This window comes from Rhinatrema bivittatum, chromosome 6 (assembly GCF_901001135.1).
Source record: "Rhinatrema bivittatum chromosome 6, aRhiBiv1.1, whole genome shotgun sequence".
NCBI lineage: Eukaryota > Metazoa > Chordata > Amphibia > Gymnophiona > Rhinatrematidae > Rhinatrema > Rhinatrema bivittatum.
The window spans coordinates 251,144,493-251,166,803 of NC_042620.1; the positions used below are offsets into that span (position 1 = coordinate 251,144,493).

The 22,311-nt window shown below is 45.0% G+C and overlaps 1 protein-coding gene across 2 annotated transcripts in view; it reads left to right on the forward strand.

Annotated features, from left to right (window-relative positions):
• Positions 1-10,655: 10,655 nt before the first annotated feature.
• Positions 10,656-22,311, forward strand: part of LOC115094091 (active breakpoint cluster region-related protein-like) — a 107,170-nt gene continuing 95,514 nt past the window's right edge. For both annotated transcript variants that reach the window (XR_003857494.1, XM_029606789.1), the window contains exons 1-4: positions 10,656-10,870; positions 12,156-12,221; positions 13,207-13,346; positions 22,002-22,106. Coding sequence is in view for 1 of the 2 variants with exons in the window: in XM_029606789.1 (XP_029462649.1) it covers positions 12,167-12,221; positions 13,207-13,346; positions 22,002-22,106 (300 nt within the window). In the remaining variant the exon portion in view is untranslated. The remainder of the gene's footprint in view (positions 10,871-12,155; positions 12,222-13,206; positions 13,347-22,001; positions 22,107-22,311) is intronic.

Sequence of the window (22,311 nt, forward strand, 5' to 3'; positions counted from 1 at the left end):
ATACAGGAATGGAGAGTCAGATGTAAAGGGAAAGTTTCTGTGGATAAAAGGCCAAGGCATTCCTGGGACCAGAGCTGGGGACTGGTTTGGAGTTAAGCACATATTTTTCGATTTTCAAAAGAATATGCATTCTTTAGGAAAGTTTGTGCAGATGTTTTAGCAGGTGTTCTTCTGCAGGTAGATTTGGTGGGATAATTTAGGAGTATAAGTACCCTATGAAAACAAGTTATGCATACATTTGCCACATAAATGTTACTCCATAAAGAGGTCAATATTCAAAGACATTTAGATGGTTAATTCACAAGTTATCCATCTAGATGGCAACTTTAATATTTAAATACACCTCGGTGAAGATTTGACATCATTTGGAGTGAGGAAAGTCACACAAAGATGAGATTTCTACAATGTTCTCTCACCCTAGCTTGATGGACTCACTGCTAGCTTAAATGTCTCACCATACTTCCATTTAGGTTAGTGGCTGAACACCAAGACAACTTGCCCCTCCCAGGGATAGATACTCTGGCCATATGTACAGCACCCCCTTTGGGTTGGAGGGGTGGGGGGTAGATGTAACTGGGCTACTCCCAGTTAAGCCCCTGGATTGACACTTGGAGCCCATGCCTAGCTGAATTTGAAATACTCCTTTCAGCTTCATTTATTCATATAGTGCTTGCAGGGTATTAAGGCTGTGCATTCTCCATGAATTCCCCAAAAGTCTCTGCCAAACTACCCCCCTAAACCCAACAGCTCTCTTCACCTTGGCGATTTTAACCCCTCTAATTCACAGTCCAGGACATTAAATATTTCTGTTCTTAAGCACCAGGCTGTTACTACCAAGACTGCCAGCCTGCATATCACCTCTCAATCTTATTCCTTTAGTCTGAGATTTCAGAAACACAAGTTTCTGTTCCACCAAAAAAATCTAAAAAGCATTACAGTCTCATTCTTCAAGAAGTGATCCATTCTACACTGCAATTACAGTTCTCATGCTTGGATACATACCCACCACCCTTGTAACTTTTCTCCCCCTCAGCCACTTGCCCAGCTGTTCCCCCTGAGCAGTCTCTTTAAGAGAGGCTCGAACTATGCGAGGACTTCTTTAACCCACAGAAGTTCTCTCTCAAACAGCAGGTCCGTTCTCTTCAGACAACCATCCCAAGGCAAATCACAAGTACACAGCTCTCTTTCACTGCAGTGGGCAAGCCTCACTCTGGGGCCTCCCTTTACTTGCTTTGTTACCAGCTGAAATCTTAAAATTTGTCTGGAATTCAAGTGCAGTGCGAGAGCCACAGGCAGAGCTTTACTCATGCACCTCAAGGGTCCCCTTAGCTCATTTAAGTAGCCTTTTTTCACTTTAGTGCAGTTTCTAAATGCCACAAGAGGCTTCTACTTTCATAACATTCAGTGGCAGTGCTTGCTAACTTTCCTTCTGTTTATACTGCTGCAAGGGCCATGCCCTCCTTTCTACTTCTCAGGAGTAGACCATCAGGGTTACCAACTCTTCCAGACCATGACTGGACACTTGAGGACTAGGCAGAGGGGGCGTCCCATCCCTTTCTGACATTAGCATAAAGTTTGCATATATTTATCTCCTGTCACCTTTTTCCTCTGTTCCTTGTGCCTCAACTGCCTCTGCCCCCCTCTCTCCCCTCATCTTCAGTGCCTTTCTGTATCTTTCCCTCCAGAGCCACTGTCCCCCACTCTCTCTTCCTCCAACATCACCTGAGGGCTATTGACTCTTCCTCCTCCACCTCCTGTGCTTCCTCTGGCTCTCTCATCCAATCTCTCCCCCCCACCCCCAGCCTTGCCTCCCCCCTCCTTTCTCCATTGTGGGTACCTCTTATTTTTCTCTCCCATCCCTTCCTGCCTCCTCTTTCTCTCCTCAGAGGCATACCTGAGATATGCAGGGAGGAGGGAAAGACTGAGCTGTGTCCCCATCCCCTCTTGCCACAACTTACAGACAGACACAGTAGAAAGAGGAGCTGGGGAGAGAGCTGCAGAGGAGAGCCCTCTCCACAGCTGCCAACCACAGCACGGGGGAGGAGAGGAGATAGGGCAAGGCTGCAGCTCTACTCTCAGGCTGCTCGCTCTGCCTTAGTTCCCTCCCCTGCCTGTAAACACAGTGACGTAGAGGAAAGGAGCTGCCTGCCACAGGAGCCAGATTTTTAGTGTCCCGTCAGTACATCTGACCAGACACTGCATAGGTCTACAGAAAACTGGACTGTCCAGTCCAAAACCCAGGCAGTTGGCAACCCTATAGTCAGTTCACAATTTAGTTAATCAATTAAAGCCCTTTCTGCCCTCAGGCTAGTGCTGAAATCTTCTAGGACTCCTTCACGAGCATTAAACACCAATCAACTTAGCTTCATGCTTATGTTGTCTAGCAGGTTCTGATTGTAGCTCATTTTCAGACTCGTCCATTCCACTAGGAAGCTGCTGCTGTGCCTCCCTCAATTCCCCATCTGCAAGAAGCCTTCACCTTTATACAACTAATAGCCAATCTCTGCGGCTTAGTGACTCCACCCAACCGAGGCTCTCACCGGGCTAGTGAGCAAGGGCTGTACAGAAATGTAGCTCTCTGGTGCTGCCCTTTTGTAGTTTTATTCCTTTTCAGACTATTCAGATTCTAAACAGATATTGCTTTCAACGCTTGAGGCACCAATTCCCCAGCAGGGACTGTCTAAGATACAACTTGGTGTGTCACCGCAGGGCCTAAGAGGCAATCTTCTCCTCCCCCCTTCTACAACAGGGAATGTTGGCTTTCAGAGAAGCTTAACATCAGGAAAGAACTTTAACAGCTTAATCCCTTACGTGAAACGTGATCTTTGGGGTTCTAGCCCAGGGGTTACATGTCACATGATAAAACCTCCAGACCCAATCGTATAGAAAGCCCACTAGGCTTCACCATAGAGGAAAATATAGAAAGTTCCAGCAGTGGAAGGATCCATGGGTGTGTACCGTATTTCCACGCATATAACCCGCGGGTAATGTGCGTTTTTACCTACCCCGCATGCCCCCCGCGGGGTATAAACGTGGGCGGGTTATCCAGAAAAAATTTTACAGCAGCGGTTAACATCTCTCTCCCCCCGCCCCGGCGCTTCACGCTGTATATCCCTCCGCCCACTCCGCCGCGGGCATTGACTCGGCTACACGTGGACAAACTTTCCGACCAATAAAGTTTCCCGACTCTGAATAGAAGCGAAGGAGGAAACAAAACAAAGCGTCAAGGAGAGCGCGCATCTGATAGGCTGCAGCTGAGAGGAGTCCGTCCTATCCCTGCGCCCGGCCGCTTCCTGATTGGTCAGGAAGGAACGAGGGGACAACGAGAGAGGAGGGTCAAACTCCCTCGGGAAGCAAAGCGCCGGCGATGTGAGAGGGAGCGGCTCGCACCCCGGGGCAGGCCATGAAAATGCTGGGCATGTACGTACCGGAGCGCTTCTCGCTGAAGGCGTCCAGCGTGCAGGACGGCATGGGGCTGTACACGGTGCGCAGAGTGCGCAAGGTCAGTGTGCCGGCGGCCCCGCCCCCTCGGACAAGCGCCCTGTCTGCCCGCGGGTTATATGAGGAGGCGGGGTATATTAAAGGTTTCTTACATAAATTTTGAAAACCTGCGGGTTATGTGTGTGGGCGGGTTATATACGTGGGCGGGTTATTGTCGTGGAAATACGGTAGTTATTTTTGATTGATGTACTGGTTCATTTGCTACAGGGTGAGTCAAGTGTCCAGAGTCAAAAAATAAGACCCCATAAGTTACTAAAGGGATATGTCATCTGCCGAAAAGGTCAAGTGAGAGGCATAAAGGTGCAGTACGTTCTGTCTCCCAGAGAGTTGAGCAGAGATTTCCTTCCTCCCGCTTTTAGAAGGACTTGTGTGGGTTCTCCTGGTCTGTGGCGTTTCAAGATTAGGTAATGCTGGCTTTAGGGTAGGATGAGCAGAGTGACTGCTTGGGTTGCCATATGCCTGTGTGGTGCCACTGACCTGGGTCAACGGAGATGATAAAACGATAGCGCACGAGGCTCATTCATTCCACATTCACACTGAGGCTGTCCATTCTGACGTCATCGGCAAAGGCCCAGTGCCATGTTGGCCCTTGTGGATGGTGTTTCAGGGGTGTAGGGACAGCATGGGAGCCAGAGAGCAGGTGCTCCCTCCCATGCCGACTGGCAGCAGAAGGATGGAGAGCAGCAGCTGCAGTCACTGAGAGGCTGGCGTTCCAGCGGGACCCCAGTCCTCCTGGCAAAAAAAAAAGAGAGTGAGACCCACGATGGTGCAGGTGAGGCCAAAGTGCCAATGGGCCCCCACTCCCCTGCAGGCAAAAGAGACAGAGCCCCACAGCAGTACAAGAAAGGCTAGCGTGCCAGTGGGGCACCCATCTCTCCACTGGCAGAAGAGAGAGAGAAAGAGAGAGAGACCTGCAGCGGTGCAAGAGAGACCTCAGTAGCAGCAGAGCCCTTATTGTCCCTACTGGCAAATGAGATGCCAGATGAGGGGAGGGAAGAGAGTGAGAAGAGCTGCAGGAAAATGGGGTTGAGAGAGGGGAGGGAGGAGGGAAGGAGGGTGAGATGAGCCAGAAGGGATGGATAGAGAGGAGGGAATGATTAATAGGTTCTAATCCAGTCTATTCCTGTTTTATGATTGATTTACCATAGCTTCATTTTATAGTATATTATATTATTTTATTTTGTTCTATTAATTTTACATTGTAAACCGTTTTGATCAATTATATATTGTTAAAGACGGTATAGAAATACTTTCAATAAATAAACAATATGCCACATACAGTCGTTGACTCGTTAGTTCTGGGCACACGAGGCCTGTGCCCCAAATTTCTTCCTCGGTGACTTAAATCTCTGCTTCTTTGGCCTCTGGCGGAGCCCATGCTGACACCAGATATCAGTGACCTGAAGAACAAAAGAGGCCCAGTGGGGTCAGCGGTAGCCGAAGAGGAGGACCTGAGAAACTGCTGACAAATCCTTTCCTTCTGGCAGGAAAAAGAAGAGGTCCTGCAGTGCCACCGATGGAGTCCATATCGCCAGAGGCCGAAGAAGATGCCCTGTGGGGGCCGCTGGCGGATTCCATAATGCTGGCAGCTGAGGAAGAGGCCCAGCGAGGCTGCTGCAGGTTCCATGCCACCAGCAGCCAAATAAGAGAAGAAAAGGCCCAGAGTGAGACTGTATGTCTGAATGTGAGTGAGAGAGAGCCTATGGGCCGGATTTTAAATGCCCTGCGCGCGCCGGCGGCCTATTTTGCATAGGCCGCCGGCGCGCACACAGCCCCAGGGCTTCGTAAAAGGGGCAGGGAGGGGGCGTGTCTGGGGTCAGGGGGCGGGACGGGGGGCATGGTCGAGGCCTCTGGACCAGCCCCCGGGTCGGGTGATGGCTTTCAGCAGGCGTAAATCTGCCAACAAAAGGTAGGGGGGGGGTTAGGTAGGGGAAGGGAGGGGAAGGTGCGGGGGGGGGGGGGGTGGAAAGAAAGTTCCCTCCGAGGCCGATCCAATTTCGGAGCGGCCTTGGAGGGAACAGGCAGCGCGCGCCGGGCTTGGCGCGCGCAGGTTGCACAAATGTGCACCCCCTTGCGCGTGCCGACCCCGGATTTTATAAGTTACGCGCGGCTACACGCGTATCTTATAAAATCCAGCGTACTTTTGTTCGCGTCTGGTGTGCGAACAAAAGTACGCGCTTGCGCAAATTTATAAAATCTGCCTCCCCGTGTGTGTGTGTGTGTGTGTGTGAGAGAGAGAGAGCCTCTGTGTGAGTGTGTGAGAGCCTCACTCTGGGGCCGATATACTAAGGTGTGCTGAAACTGCTGCAGTTTTGTGCACGGATATACGCATTTGTACACGCGTTTTCACTGCAAAGCCCTACACGGGGATGCAATAAGGGTTTTGTGCGTGGGAAAAAAGCGGAGTACGAACGCACTTACTGACCCGCAGCTTTTTCTGTGCGAGTGCATGCTAATGGCACGCAAAGGAGGTGATTACCTAATCATAGGCAATGCAGGGAGCCGCAGTAATGCTAGTGTGGGTTTTTTAATGCTGGTTTTTCACCACCACAGTCAGGGCACAAATTAAGTGACAGCGCTGACTCGGGGGGGGCCATTTTATTCCATTGCTTGCATTGGTGTGATGTGGTTGCGTGTCCGTGCAGCTCTGGTGTTATTACTATGGAGATGTCTGATTGTGTCCGGCTGTTCCTGATGCTGTGGTACATCCTGCGAGTTCGTCAGAGGATGCTAGCAGCAGAAGGTTTGGCAGGTGACAGAGGTTGTGGCAGGAGCGAGAGGATCTGGAGGGAGCAGGCAGAGAGGATGGATCATGAGGAGCAGGCTGTTCCAGCTGCCATGCAATGTGAATTATCACCCATGAAAATATTTGCCATGTTTTCTCCGGCACACAGTTATTCGAAATAATAAAAATACATTCCAGGGTCAAACTTTAACTGAATAGGGAGATGCGTTTGCAGCCAGATTCGTGATTAGCTAGACACTTTTCTGGGCGCCTGATTAGCCAGATTCGTGGCCAGTAGAGCGCCTATCTCGCTGCCAAGCCAGTGTGAATTACCACCCATGAAAATATTTGCCATTTTTCTGTAGTACAGAGTTATTCGAAATATTAAAAATACATTCCAGGGTCATACTTTCACAGAATAGAAAGACCTGTTCACTCGCTTGCTTTTATGCGCAGATTATCGTCGAGGCTTTTCAGTGCGGATGTGGCCACTTATTACATAGACTTAGGTGCTTAGGTATGCGTATTTCTTCATGAGTGTGTGGATTTCTGCGTGCAAATCATTTGCCTGATTTATTTTTTTTTACATTCCATGGAAGCGCCAGCTGTAGCCGTGCGCAGTAATCAAAACCCGCGCTCATAATAGCACCTGTTTTGCCATGAGTCTTATTCCATCGGCCCCTCTGTGTGTGAGAGAGAAAGCCTGTGTGTGTGTGTGAGGGAGAGAGAGCATATACATGTGTGTGTTAGAGAGTGTATGCATATGACAGAGAGAGAGGAAAAAGTTTGTGCAATCTTCCCTTTCACTACTCCATCCAAGGTAATGTAAGGGTGACTGGAAATCAAAAGTTTCTACATATGGAGGGTGGGAAATTTAAAAAATCCTTTTTAGTTTTAATTATTGGGTATTATGAGGCATGTCTGCTGTTTTGAAATATTTTACTGGCGTTTGGTACATTTTTAATCATTTTGTATGAGTTTTTAACTATTGTATATTATTTTATTCATCAGCTGTTTTGAAATAGTTTTTCTTTTTATTAATATGATTAATGTGTTATATTTCTTGATTTTATTATTTGATGTTTAATGAGGAATGTTATGTTTAAGTTTTTCCATTGTTACATTGCATACAGAATCTGGCTTTTTGCAGTTTCCAGTTCAGTTTGTATTTATATTTTATATTCTCTTTATTCTGTATTTGGAGAGCATCTGTCTATGTTCTGCATATGTGATGGAGGTGAATTATTCTACTAGCATGTAGTTTCTCTGCAGGAATCTATAGCAGTCTGACTTATTCTGTTTTCCTAATAGGAGATATATTGGTGTTTTAGGGCCTGGTGTAATATTTGCAGTATTGACTTTTCATGGAGAAGGTAGTTACTGTTTGAATCTGACAATGAGTGTATTATGATATGGCAGGTTCGCTATAGGTTCTGAATACATTTGTTTTGCAGGGGTTTTGAATTATTACACAATGTAATGAAGGAAGTTTGTGTAGCTGTTACTGAAGTGACACCAGAATTTGAATATTATTTTCCTATGGTGAGTGATAAGGGGAAATGTCCTAGTTCTGCTCTGAACTCTCTATTGGGGGAGTTTTTGTAAATACAGGATATTGTACAACTTGAGATGCAGGGATTCTGTCCTATCCTGCATATATCCTAGATTTCACTGCCATATAGAAGAATTTTATTGATTGATGCTATTGAATAATTTTAGTGGTAGTTTTACTAGATCGTTCAAACTGGTCAAGGGGTTTCTTTGTTGCATAGAAGGTCCTGTTTAGAGATGCCAATGACATATATGGCGAATACCTTGCATCAACAGTACAAACTTTTGTAGTGGTGCCTTCTGCTTTCTGAGCAGGTGGTGTCCTGTCTGTGTATGGACAGAAAACAGTAAGAAACCGGGACCACTGCCAGGATTAAAATAACAGGGTACTTGCCTTGTCTCAGGTCATATAAGATAACTCCCTGATGACAACTGCATGTGTACAAAGAACAGAGATAATTTAAAGTTTAATATTTAAAAGTGTGTTAGCCAGGATTTCTGGTTATGGCCGAAAGTTCAGCAGATGTAGATTAGGTAACTCCTGCAGTGCTCTCCCTACATCGAGGCCCCACACAGTCTAACTGAAGCAATTGATCGAGAATATCAGTCTAGCAAGAGGCATTGGAACAGCACGAAAGTATACTCAGTGCTTGAATGGCAGTACTGTGGGATATGAGCTCAAAAGCTTCAAGGAATACCTGCGACAAAGTAAAAAGTAATGAACCTGTCATGGCGGCTGCAGCACTTGGGGGGGGGGGGGTGAAAACACTTTAGCAGCAGGCACTTCCTGTATACTGATCTCATGCAACACAAAATCATCCTACAGGAAGTGCTGGCCCACATTCCGGGGAGGAGGAGGCAGGGAGAAGACAGGGGGATTGGCAGATGAGGTGGCAACAGCAGAGGAGAGGCAAGAGGAAGAAGCTGGGGAGGGGAGGGGAAGATAGGAGGCAGATGATGGGGATGCGAGGGTGGTTAAGAGACAGGGGAGAGAATGCTGGGAGAAGGAGGCAAGAGATATGGGTTGAATGCTGAGAGAAGAGGGAACCCCCGTCGCTTACTTGTAGAGAAAGCTTGTGTGCACATCCCTCTAATGCACATCAATGATCGGGGAGGAGGGCCTCCATCAACAATTTTCAGCCAGGCTACCATTTGCCCTTGAGTTGGCCCCGAGGATGGAGTGGGTTCCCTCAGGGACCCAACTGCAATAGTTTTCTGGAGAGTGTTTCCCTATTCCACTGAGATGGGAGTCTCATCAGTGAGGCTGACTGCGAAAAACAGGATATCGTCAGCTACTGCGAAAGAAAGGGAGTTCAGTATTTAGATCAATTCTGGGGAGACAAGAAGCCTGGAGAACCCTCAGAAATCCAATTCCCACCTGATTCAGTCAAGGAGCCTTAGACTTGACTAGTTATTTTCTCTGCTGACTATTTACAATTTGTAAAGAACTGTTTTCTGTTTTTTGGAACTTCTGTTTTGCTTTTTTTTACTTTTGGAATTTCAGTAGTTTTGTTTTGGAACAACAGCCATTTTATGGACTTAATTATTAAAAGACTGTGGGGTGATCCCCTTGGTTTTTGCAATATTATATTGCTTTTGATGGAAAATCCTGATTCCAGAACTGTTCTTACTGATCTGTACTCTACAGCTTCTAAGGAAGGCCCCTTGACTGTTTTAGGGAAGACCTTGAAGAAAGGGAGTTACACATACAGGCCAATACAGTGCGGTGGAGCGCACTGTTAGCCCAGGTTTGGACACGTGTTTTCGACGCGCTAGCTTTACCCCTTATACAGTAAGGGGTGATAGCGCGTCTAAAACGCGCATCCAACCCCCCCAAAACTAATCGCGCCCGCAACATGCAAATGCATGTTGATGGCCCTATTAGTTATTCCCGCGCGATACAGAAAGTAAAATGTGCAGCCAAGCCGCATTTTTTACTTTCACAAATTAACGCCTGCCCAAAGGCTGGCGTTAATTTCGGCCAGCACCAGGGCAGTGTACAGAAAAGCAGTAAAAACTGCTTTTCTGTACACCTTCCGACTTAATATCATAGCGATATTAAGTCGGAGGCCCTAAAAGTAAAAAAAAAAGTAAAAATTTAAAAAAAAATTAAAAATTGGCCCGCGGCCCGCAGGTTGGAAGACGGACGCTCAATGATGCTGGTGTCTGTTTTCCGAACCCGTGGCTGTTAGCGGGTTTGAGAACCGACGCCGGCAAAATTGAGCGTCGGCTGTCAAACTCGCTGACAGCCGCCGCTCCTGTCAAAAAGGAGGCGCTAGGGACGCGCTAGTGCCCCTAGCGCCTCCTTTTACCGAGGGCCCTAATTTGCATAGGCCACCCTCCTGAATCGCGCGCCCAGGAGAGTGGCCTGTGCGCGCGCTGGGAGAGCGGGCGCTCGCCAGCTCTCCCGCACGTTTTTCTGTATCGGCCTGATAGTTGGCAACTGCACGCCCGGTTTAGATTTCTCAGTTCACCTGTTAAAAATTCTATCTTTAAACACTTGGCTACTGTAAAGTGTGGAGACATTAAAATACTCGGGATGAGTTTTTCCCTGAAAGTTGATGTTATCAGATAATAAAAGTCCTTATTCCCTTCATCTAAATAAATATTTTTCTCCTTCAATGATGAATCCTTGTATATAAATGATCCCTTTGGGTGAGGCTGCTCTGTAGTTTCCAGCCTTGCCTATGAAACAATATGTCATTTCTGGAATCTGATTCCCCTTTTCTCTCTGTGTCTCTGTTTCTGTTTCTCTCTCTCTCTCTCTCAGTCTCTTCCTGTTTCTTTTTTTTTTTTTTTTTTTTAATTCTCTTCTGGTGTGAAAGGCAGGAAGGTTGAGGAAGCATTGCATCAATATCTGTGTGGTTAGAAACAACGACATTGAAAGAAACCAAAACCAGGCAGAATATGACGGGGTAACAGGAGCAGATCCCAAACAGACTTCAAACAAAGCAAATTATTCTTTTTTATTTTTTAATTTGTTGTAGAGGAAAAGGCAGTTTAAGAAAAGTGCCTTCTTTTCATCTGGATCCGAGGATGCCCATGGAGCAAAAGTGACTTGTCCTAAAGTCAAATGCAGATTTGCTAGCAGAGGTGAGCCTTCTACTTTTATCAAAGTCTTCAGATTCATTCTCTGTAATCGACTCGTTAGTTTATACCTCTTCTTTCAAGCCGGGTATGTCTGATGTCTGGGTGATATCTTAAGTTACAGCAAAACGGGCAGCGACAATCAGGCAGACTGCACAGGCAAACAGTCACCATCTGCTGCATCTACACTGTTATTATGGTTTCTATAAGTGAGCCATAGGAAAGGAAGCTGTGGGAAGAGAAGGGTTTCAGTCATTCCAATCAGGGCTAACATAGGGTTGTGGGGACATTTATGTAATGTTAAAGAACCTCGAATGACAGCGAAGCAATTTGTAAGAAGGGTTCCAAAGCACTTGGCCGACACAATCTCTCTCTAAGTATCTCCATCTATTAACACTTCTAGTACCTACCCAAGAGAGGTTCTCCCATGACCACAAATCCCACAATGTTCATCTTCTTCTGGGTTTCATCTATTTAAATGGTGTTTAACTTACTTTTTATTTTTACTAAATATATGCAATTTTTACCCAATGCATCTACTCTCTTACTCTTACCTAATATATGCCACTTCTTATCTATTTACTTTCAATCTACTTCATATCTATATGTATCCATAGAAACATGATGGCAGTAATCTGCCCATCCACACAAACTACTCAGTTCTACAAGCCCTACCATTCCCTCAGAGATCCCCTGTGCTTGTCCTATGCTTTGAATCTGGATACTGTCCTTATGTCCACCACCTCTATTGGGAGGCTGTTCTATGAATCCGCCACCCTTTCTTTGAAAAACTTTTTCCTTAGATTATTCCTGAGTCCACCCCTTTTCATCCTCATCCCATGACCTCTTGTTCAAGAGCCTCCTTTCCATTAAAAGAGGCCCACTTAATTGTACACAGTACTCCAAATGAGGTCTTACCAGGGACTTGCAATATACAGGGGCAATATCACCTCCTTTGTTTCTGCTGACCATTCCTCCCCCTATACACCCAATCATCTTTCTGGCTTTTGACATCACCTTATACACCTGTTTGACCATCTTGAGATTATCAGATATAATCACCCTAGATTCTACTTTTGTGCATAGAAAAATTTCATCCTCTAAACTATGCTGCTCTCTTGTTTTTTTTTGCAGCCCAAATGTATGACCTTGCATTTTTAGTATTAAATCTTAGATGCCAGACTTATGTATTCCATTACTTATGTACGTGCTTATTACTAAATAAATAAATACATATAACACCTAATGAGATTTGGAAACTACCATTAATCAGTCACCCTTCCTTCTCCAGTGTGCCTTGGAATGATGGAGCTATACTGTGAAGCTGTGGAGTATCTCAGTATGCACAACATTGAAGGTAAACATGCAAAGCGGGACAGAGGAAGCTGAAGTGGATGGGAGAGAGAGTAAAGAGAGGGAAAGAAGGAAGAAGGTGCGAGGTAAAGTAGGTGATGGTTGTGCAGAAACTGGAAGACAAAAATGTCAGAGAGAGGTCAGGAAAATGAAGGCATTAGGAAAAGCAGAAAGTATCATTGCACAGCATTTAGATTAAAGGAGATGGCACTTCTAGGATTGGATTTAGGATAAAGGAGATAGCACTTGAAGGATTGGATGTATGGGTTGCTTCCCTATACACTTTTCCTAACCTTAATACCAGATGGAAAGAGACTCCAGATTTATTTTTGAGACTACAGGCAGCTATTCAGATGTGAAGCTCAGGCATCAGGAGTTTCTCCAGATGCTCTGCCGAGTCTCTTCAAGGCTAAGAACATAAGAACATAAGAAAATGCCATACTGGGTCAGACCAAGGGTCCATCAAGCCCAGCATCCTGTTTCCAACAGTGGCCAATCCAGGCCATAGAACCTGGCAAGTACCCAAAAACTAAGTCTATTCCATGTAACCATTGCTAATGGCAGTGGCTATTCTCTAAGTGAACTTAATAGCAGGTAATGGACTTCTTAATAGCAGGTAATGGACTTCTCCTCCAAGAACTTATCCAATCCTTTTTTAAACACAGCTATACTAACTGCACGAACCACATTCTCTGGCAACAAATTCCAGAGTTTAATTGTGCGTTGAGTAAAAAAGAACTTTCTCCGATTGGGTCTGTAGGCTATCCTGATGTGAACTTAGGAGGCTCTCCAGATATAATGCAGGGTTTGTTAGAAGCTCGTGTAGCATGTTGAAGGTACAGAAGGATCTTCAGATATTCTAGAGCCACAGAAGACAGTCCCGTTGTTGCACTTAGCCACAAAGGGCCTTTACAGATGTTGAGGTGAGCCTGTGCAGGTTCCCTGAGTGAAGTGCGGAGGGGCTGACTCTTCTTTTTTCCCATTCTAAGTGCTAGAGTCAGACGCAGATGATGAGGTCTACGTGGCTCTGGATGATCCGTTTACCTTCGTGGACAGCCCCTTGTTCCGCCAGCAGTGCTCCAGCACAAGCAGCAGCCCTCTTTGTTCCCACAAGCAGCTCCGAGAAGAGGTAAGTCGTTGGCTAATAGTCTTTCCAGGATATTAGGGACATATGAAGAAATGTGGACACCTTGGTCAGATGGCAGTGATCTGATAATAGTTGTGAGGAGAAAATGTGGATTATAGTCATTATGATGACGGAAATGATTCTGATGATGACTTTTGAGTGGGAAGTTGGGAATATAGGGATCAATTTACCTAAATGAATGTCAGCATCTGGAAGGCAATTGACACATATTCAGTTTTTCTTGATTAGTGATTGTTGTTCAAAAAGTATTTAGCTTGGTCTCCAAAATATTTTTCATGATTCCAAAAAGTATTCATTATTAATTAATATTGTATATTAAAATTATATTATACATAAAAATTATTAGACATTATTTTATTATTATAATTGTAGCAAAGTTGCTTTCTTTCATGGAAGCTCTCTTATTGACAGTTGATGTCTTTCTCTTCCCAAGTTATTCAAATTACTCAGATTTCTTAGATCTTCCCCTATTGAAGATAGTTCAATTCCCCTTTCCCTGTATGTACCCGGATCAGTCCAGATTAGAGATGTGAATCGGAACCAGAATCGGTTCGGATTCCGGTTTCCGATTCATATCGTGTTTTTTTTTCGTCCGGCCCGATCGCGGTTTTGTTTATTGGCTGCGGTAGTGGGTTCAAACGATTCAAGTGAGAACCCTTTGTTTGAGATGTGGTAGGAGCTGGTGGGAGCGGTAGGGCTGGGGGGCAGGAGGGTTAAAAGGTTAGATTTTGTTTTGGAAGAAGGTAGCAAGTTCGTTACCTTTGGATTGTGCCTGGTCGTTAGGAATGGGGGGTGTTGGTTTGTGTGAGTTCGGATACGTAGGCGAATAGTGCTTTGGCGTCGAATACAAGGTTGTGAATTCTTTGAGCGTAGAAATCTCTTTTTGTCCGTAGGGCGGAATTCCTGTACAGGTGGAGGGCGGATTTGTAAGCGGATAGTGCGCTGGGGCATGGGGTCTTGCGCCATTTGTTTTCTTTCTGTCTGAGATTTTGTTTGAGTTTTTGGAGCTCATTGGAGAACCACTGTTGTCTTCTGTGCGTGGTAGGATTGATATTTTTTGTTACTAGTGGACATAATTTGTTCGCTACTATCTCTGTGATGTTGTGCCAGGAAAGTAGTGCTGAGTTGGGGGTTGAGAGATCTTGGTGAGGTAGTTTCTCGGCCAGGTGATTGCTGAGGATCTCTGAAGCACAAGATCTCCTGAAATGAAATGTGGTTTGCAGGGGGTGTGTAGTGAGGCTTTCATTCATTGTGAAGGTGGTCAAGATTAGGGAGCGGTCCGACCAGGGGACCGGAATGCATTTTGGGGGGGAAGAGTTTGTGAGGCCGGCGTTTATGAAAATAAGGTCCAGGGTGTGGCCAGCTTTGTGGTTGGGCTTGTTGATAATCTGTTTGAAGCCCATGGCTGTCAGGGCGGAGAGAAAAGCCTCACAATTGGTTGTGAGGGGGGTGTTGTCAACATGTAGGTTGAAATCCCCTAAGATTAGTGCTGGGGAGTCCAGGTTTATATATTTTCCGATAATTTCTACAGTGGGAGAGGCGTCTGTGTCTAGAAGTCCTGGAGGTGCGTATATGAGGAGTATTTGGAATTGGTCAGTTTTGAAAAGGCCTAGTTCCAGTTTAGAGGCCGACGTGATTGGGAGTTGGGTTAGTCTCAGTTCTTTCTTTGCCGCCAAGAGAAGGCCTCTTCCTCTTTTCTTTTGTCTGGAAAGTGACACGAAATTGTAGAGATGTGTGGGGAGTTGATTAATTAGTGCTATATCTGTTGGTTTAAGCCAGGTTTCTGTTATAGCGCAGATGTCTGGTTTTGAGTCTAGGAGCTAATCGTTGAGGATATGTGTTTTCTTGGTAAGGGATTGAGCATTAAAGAGTGTCAAGGAGAATAAAGCGAGGCCTAGGAATTGAGTGATGGGGGAGATCATGATTGGAATGAGAGTCCTGGTAGATCGTGATCGGGGTTGCATGGGTGTTTTTCCATTGATGAGGAGACTATGGTGTAGAATGGGGATTGGGAGTCCCGCTGTCATGTTGTTCTTGTTGTGAAGAGAGGAGGGGGATGGATGCTGTGGGAGGCTGAGAGTTGGAGGTGGGTGGATGCTGAGAAGGGCGTCCGTTCACTGGTGCACTGGTGGAGCTGATCAGAGCTGGCGAAGGCAGAATGTTGGTGGAGGATGAATGCTGGTTGGATGCTGTAGGAATGTTGGAGGATGAATGCTGGTTGGATGTTGGTTGGACGCTGGAGGAGTGTTGGAGGAAATCTGGTAAAGAGTGACTGCTGGTGAAAAGTGAATGATGGGAGAGGATGAATTCTGTCGGGGGTAGAGTGCTGGAGGTGGGAGAAGGCTGGAAGGGGTCCATCCACTGGTGAGCTGGCGGAGGATCGATGCTGGAGAGGGCTAAGGTCGATGCTGGAGCAGGCTGAGTGCTAGTAGTTGTTCGCTAGAGGTCCTTATAGCTGGTGATGTAGTGGAGGATGGAGGAACTAGGAAGATGAATACTGTGAATAAACCGGATGTTGTAGTGTTTGGAGAGAGGTTCGGGCAGGGGACTCTGTCCTGGATCCTGGGGCTCACGAAGGGGTGCACTAAGGGGCAGGCCTCTTAGGTTGCGCTCCTTTGTGCAAGCGACGCCGCCGGGAAGCGTGGTGGTTTAAAGGGGCTCTAGCCGCCTCCTGATAGGCCGGCTGACTCTGGGGGCACAGTCAAGGACTCACCACGTTCTTTCACTGGTTTCCCGGTTTTCCTTTTTCTCTCTCCTTTCTTTTCTCTCTCGCGCCTCTCTCTGCACTGCTCACTGAACGAGGGGTGAGCAGGCTCTTTCCCCGAATGGGCCGCGCCGACTGCGCGAGCCCCGGCAGAGGTAGGTGGCAGCGAGAGGCGGGCGGGCGCCGAAGAGGAAGGTCACTGGGAAGCGCGGTGGTTTAAAGGGGCTCTAGCCACCTCCTGATAGGTCGGCTGACTCTAGGGGCGTGGTCAAGGACTCACCGCGTTGTTTCGCTGGTTTCCCGGTTTTCTTTTTTCTTTTTCTTTCTCCTTTCTTTTCTCTCTCGCGCCTCTCTCTGCACTGCTCACTGAACGAGGGGTGAGCGGGCTCTTGCCCCGAATGGACCGCGCGAGCCCTGGCAGAGGTAGGTGGCGACGAGAGGCTCAAATTGCCTTTGCAACAGGTCTTCTCTGTTGCTGCCTGGCTGTTCTTCTTGCCTTGCCTCCAAGTGCCTTGCCTTGCCTCTGAGTTCCTGCCTTGCCTTGCCTCCGAGTTCCTGCCCTGCTCCAATTCCTGCCTTCGTTCCTGTATCCAGTCATCGGCTTGATCTCCAGGTTTAACCTTGGCTTGTCTTCTCTCTCTGATCATCTGCTGCCCGTCCTAACCCTTGGCCTGTGACTCCGTTCCACTTCTTCGCTGCCTGCCCTGGATCTTCTGCCTGGACTCCATTCCGCTTCTTTGTGGAGGTTCGGTTCCTGTCTCACTGGATGAATGCTCTGAGTACCCTCGGGGGCTCTTCCGCGTTTATAGGCTATCCACTCCTCGGAGGGCCATCCTGCCTGATCTCTTGGAACCATTCCGTGTGAGTCCTTCTCTTCACCAGCTCTACTTCCCGGAGACGAGTTCTATTGGGGGCATCCCCTTGGTGGTCATCACCGCTTGCTCCGGCTCAAGGGTCCACAACTGTAACAAAGTCAACTCGATTAATAGCTGTTAATGGACTTCTCATCCAAGAACTTATCCAAACCTTTTTGTATGTATTATCTTTAGAAATGTTGGTGAATAAATTGTGTACTTTACATGTTTTTGAGGGTATTGATGTGGGAACACAAAATGTCTAGTTAAGCTTATTTTCAGACGACACTTTATTATTTTTTGGCAACCCTAAAGAGTCTTTGTCCCAAGTAATCCATGAAATACAAGTTTTTGGCTTCTTTACCAGCTTGAAAATAAATTATAACAAAACATATGCTGTTCCTATTTGTCCATCTCTCAGATATGGCTGGTCTTCCCCTTTTCCATTTAGTTGGAATCTAACTGCGTTAAAATATCTAAATATTTGGTTGACCCACTCACAAATGAAATTGCATAACAATATAGTTAAAGCTTTTGACCCTTGTAAAAGATTGCTGAACAGATGAATGGATTTTCCACTTTATTTTTAGTGGTAGATGTGCAGTGGTGAAAATGATAATTCCAACAAAACTTTTATATGCCATTCAAATGATTCCATTATGGATACACAATGTGGAGATTCAACAATTTAGATCAACTATAATTGCTTTTATTTGGAAAAAGAGGACAGCTCGGATTAACTTTGCTTATGTAGAGCTAAAAAAGGTGGTGGTCAAATATGGCTCATCTGGTTTCTTATATACAAGAATAGGTGTCAATGCAGGTAAAATATGATCCAGAGCATTTACTAGAGGAAGTAGTTGTGCCTTGGCATCCACTGAATTTAATGCATCATTCAAAACCAAGCAAAGTGCTGGGGGGAAGCTGGGGTTTTTGGTTTCAGGCATTGCATAAAGCATGGTTTTGGTGGAGAAAGAGAAATAACTCTTCTCCACATATTTCACCTTTTATTTGTTTTCTCGGGAATCCAGATTTTCCAAGTGCTATAGACCTTTCAGAGATTGGAGAAGCAGGGGGTTGTCTGGGACAATTTATAATGCCTGAGGAATATACTTTTTATACTTTTCAACAATTATGTGAAGACTTGGCATTACCAAAACAAACTTCTTCACATAATTACAACTAAGGCATTAATGTCTTGTATAGCCAAATCTGGATTGCAAATGTTTCCTATTCTGACAATGATGAAACATTTTTTTGATACAATACCAAAGTTCAATAAAATAGGCATATGGATGATGCATATTAAACAAATTTCAGCAGAACTGGTGTTAGAGAAATTATTCAAACAATAGGCAGAAGATTTGGGGACATCGGTAACAGTTCAAGATATAATAGCAGCTTTCTCTGCTCTTCATAGAAATTTACTCCCAATAATACTAAGGGAAGTACAATTTAAAATTCCCATGGATATATATATTCCCGTGTTTTAGGAGTAAAAATGAAACTTTGGGATTCGGTCATTTGTTTGAACTGTCGTCATACAACAGAATACTTGTGCCACATATTTACTGAATGTACCCAGTTGCAACTCTTTTGAAGACAGGCAATGACGTTAAATTATCTTGTTGCATCTTCTATTGTTTGGCCTGGGAAAATGTCTTATTTCTACTTATTCGATGTTTGTGCTGGCTTACCCAAAGGCAGTGCTAGAGTGTTAAGTAGTGCTTTAACCATCGTTAAAAAATCTATTTTGTCCTGCTGGAATAGTGAAGAAGTACTGAATGTAAATGTCTGGAAACAAGAAATGTTAAATTTTGCCAAAATGGAGAAAATGAGAAAACATGTTTTTCGGGTCATAGGTCTTTATTGAAACAAAAAAGCTATTTATAATTATGATCATGTTTACAAGCACTGCTGTAACTCCATGATGATAGCCAATGATGACTTCGACCTCTGGAACATAAGATACAGTAATTAAGGATGGATGTGATGGATGAATGGGTATGTGTGGAATTAGTCTGCTGATCAGGTTATCAAATAGGAAAAAAAAAAATTTGTGAAGCAATTCCTTTTCAGTTTACTTACAATTCTGCAATAGATAATTGCAATGTAGTACTTGTTTGTTACTTTCTAAGCAATTGCTTCAATAAAGACATTTTGAAAAAAACAAATTGGCCCTATCTGCCCAATGCCTCTTCACTGCCTGCTTTCTGGCCCAAAAAACAAAGGCATGGCAACAGATCCATATGAACTTCATGCCACCTGGTTAATGTACAAGAGTATAGAATTAAAATCAATAAAAGGCAAAATTATGAAAACATGATCATGGCTTCCTGGTACTGTTTACCTAACAAAAAAAAATTTTTTTGGACTTTACCTCCTGCCCTTTTTTTGGATCATATGACGCCTCACATAGCTTTTAAAATTATCTGAAGCCCACCTATCTATTTTCTTCAGCTTTTCTTGTAGAGGTCCCTTACTTGCATATGTGGCTGGTCCTATCCTAAATGAATGAGTACCATATACTCATCGGTCTAGACCTGCATCTGTTAATGATTTTTTGAGGAAAGCGACAAATTGGAGCCTGGATAGTGTGAGACCACTGACATGTATTAGGAATGATAAAAATTCTGCCTGATTGACTCTCAAGAAAGCCTTTATAGTCCTGAAAGGGCAAATACATAGTTTTTGTTTGCTCTGGAGTATCAGCTAGGTCTCTCTACCTTCCTGGTCAGTTTTGGACCTCCTAATTCTTAACAGGACTACTTGCTTTTTGAATGATATATTGCTCATCATAAGGCCATCAGAACCATGGGCCTCCTTAGCTGATGGGACCAACTCGACCTATCTGCAATGTGGCAAAGAAGGCCAAGGTGAATGTTGCCCTGAACAACAGTGTCTCATAGGTTTACATACAAACTGCTCCCAAGGCACTATGTAAATGCAAGCAGATGTTGTGCATGATCGGGTAATTTCTATTGCTCTTTCTAACTAAGACGCCCTTCCTGCTCCATGCCTAGAGGAGCTTCTTAAGAAAGAAGGAACATGAAGGATTGCCCTCCCCTCTTATCTTTGTCAAAAAGGAGATGCTGGCTATGGAAGCTTTAACTGTGCTGAAAGGTAACTCGGATTCTTGGCCATGCATCACAAAAACAACTAGCTGGACAAGCTCTATTGGCCATGTGTATTGCATGCCCAGGGCTTGCTGGAAAATCAGTCCTATCCTCTGGAATAAGCCTGCCAAATAGATTGAACCAGTGCCACTTGGAATAGGTGCCTCACATTAGTGCTCCAATGTCCCAAAGCTTCTTCAATATAGGCATCCTATGCTCGTCTGCATCTGGCGCTAACATCCTGAAAATGCGCAACTTAAAATGAGAGAAATCATCGGCGATTGCATTATAAGAACATAAGAAATTACCATGCTGGGTCAGACCAAGGGTCCATCAAGCCCAGCATCCTATTTCCAACAGAGGCCAAACCAGGCCACAAGAACCTGGCAATTACCCAAACACTAAGAAGATCCCATGCTACTGATGCAATTAATAGTAGTGGCTATTCCCTAAGTAAACTTGATTAATAGCTGTTATGAACCCCAGGTAAGAACATAAGAACCTAAGAAAATGCCATACTGGGTCAGAACAAGGGTCCATCAAGCCCAGCATCCTGTTTCCAGCAGTGGCCAATCCAGGCCATAAGAACCTGGCAAGTACCCAAAAACTAAGTCTATTCCATGTAACCATTGCTAATGGCAGTGGCTATTCTCTAGGTACATGCCTGACTCTCATTGTTATGTTCAGTTGCAAACCAACAGGACTAACAGAGCCAAAAACTGATATTTAGCCATTTGGCTAATGATTGCAGGAACAACTGCAGTATTATTCGATTTGAACAATACCCTCTTGTTATTCAACTCTGCCCCATACCAACAATGCAACTAATATAGGGCAAAGCTCCAAGAAGGCAGTGTTCCTGGATACCCCAGATTACTTTCATGCTATCAGCAATTCTTCTGCACACAAATGGCCCCTAAAATAGAATCCAAACCCACTACCACCAGATGTATCAGCAAACAATTTAAAGTCCAAGTTCAAGACCTTAGACATGTGCCAAATGGAGACTCCTTTAAAACCCACTAGGAAAGCCTGCCATATCTTTACATCCTCCATCCCTGCTTTGTTCAGCCTGATGACATTTATGCTTTGCCCTAATACCTGCCACTGCAGCAGCAAGCCTTTAGAGGAAAACCGGCCCCATCAGAATAACTTGGTTTTCAAAATTCAGCTGCCTCATTAGTGACTGGAGCTGGTTAAGGGTGACCTTTTCGGCCTCAATTGACTGGGCAACTACTTCCTGGAGCTTATGAATTTTTTTCTGCGGGAGCCTACATACTATGGACACCGAATCAAGCTCAGGAGCTGGTGTAAGTTCAAAAACCAAGAAAAAAAATAGGTGGGGCATTTTAAAGGGTCGGGTAGGAGAGGGGAAGAGGGAGGGAGGGTAAGTAGGGGGGGGTAGGAAAGTTCCCTTCCAGTCTGCTCCTTAATTGGAGGCCCGATCTCGTCACCATGTGTAAATTGCACTTTTCAACCCCCCCTTGTGTGCACCAGTGCGCGCATGTTATAAAATCGCGTGTCCAAGTGTGCGCGCCAAGTAGTGCGCACACATGGACGCACGTATGTTTTTAAAATCTACCCCTTAGAGTTTAGTAACTATGAAAGTGCATAAGATACTGATGATGGCTAAGAGGGAGGGCAGTGGGGTTATAGTAGTGGTGAGGATTCAGTTGACAATGCTGATGAGTGTGAGGGACAATGGACAACCTAGAACTGTTATGGAACAGATAATACTGACAATGGATGTATGAGAACAATGAAGGACACAATCCTTGTAATGGACGAAGAGACAATGGAGATGATAGTTATGAGCATACACTGAGGGATGTGATAGATCATTGGGAGTTAAAATTACTGTAAAGGTACGGTGACACCAATAATGTGTGCAATGGGGCAGTGCAAGTTATGATGACTAGGACTATAGAACTAACACTAAAAGTGGCCCTAAATGTCTTTATAGGGGGAGACTGCACCTGAATTACTCTTGGAAAAGCGGAAAATGGTTTTGGAGAAGATAATGCATTGTGAGGAGCACTACCTGAGGGGGCTGGAAGCCCTCACTTTGGTGAGTAACACCTGAAAAAAACATTGTACCATAAAAATACAGATTCTTCAATCCATTGTGAGCTTGGTTTGAGATGCACAAAGGTTTGTGTAAAGTGTTCCTACTATTTTATAACACTAAATATTCATACCTCATTCATCCTTGGTTCCTTTTTCATTCAAATTTTGACAATATGGTATGGTGTCAGTTTCATAATTCCTTGTGA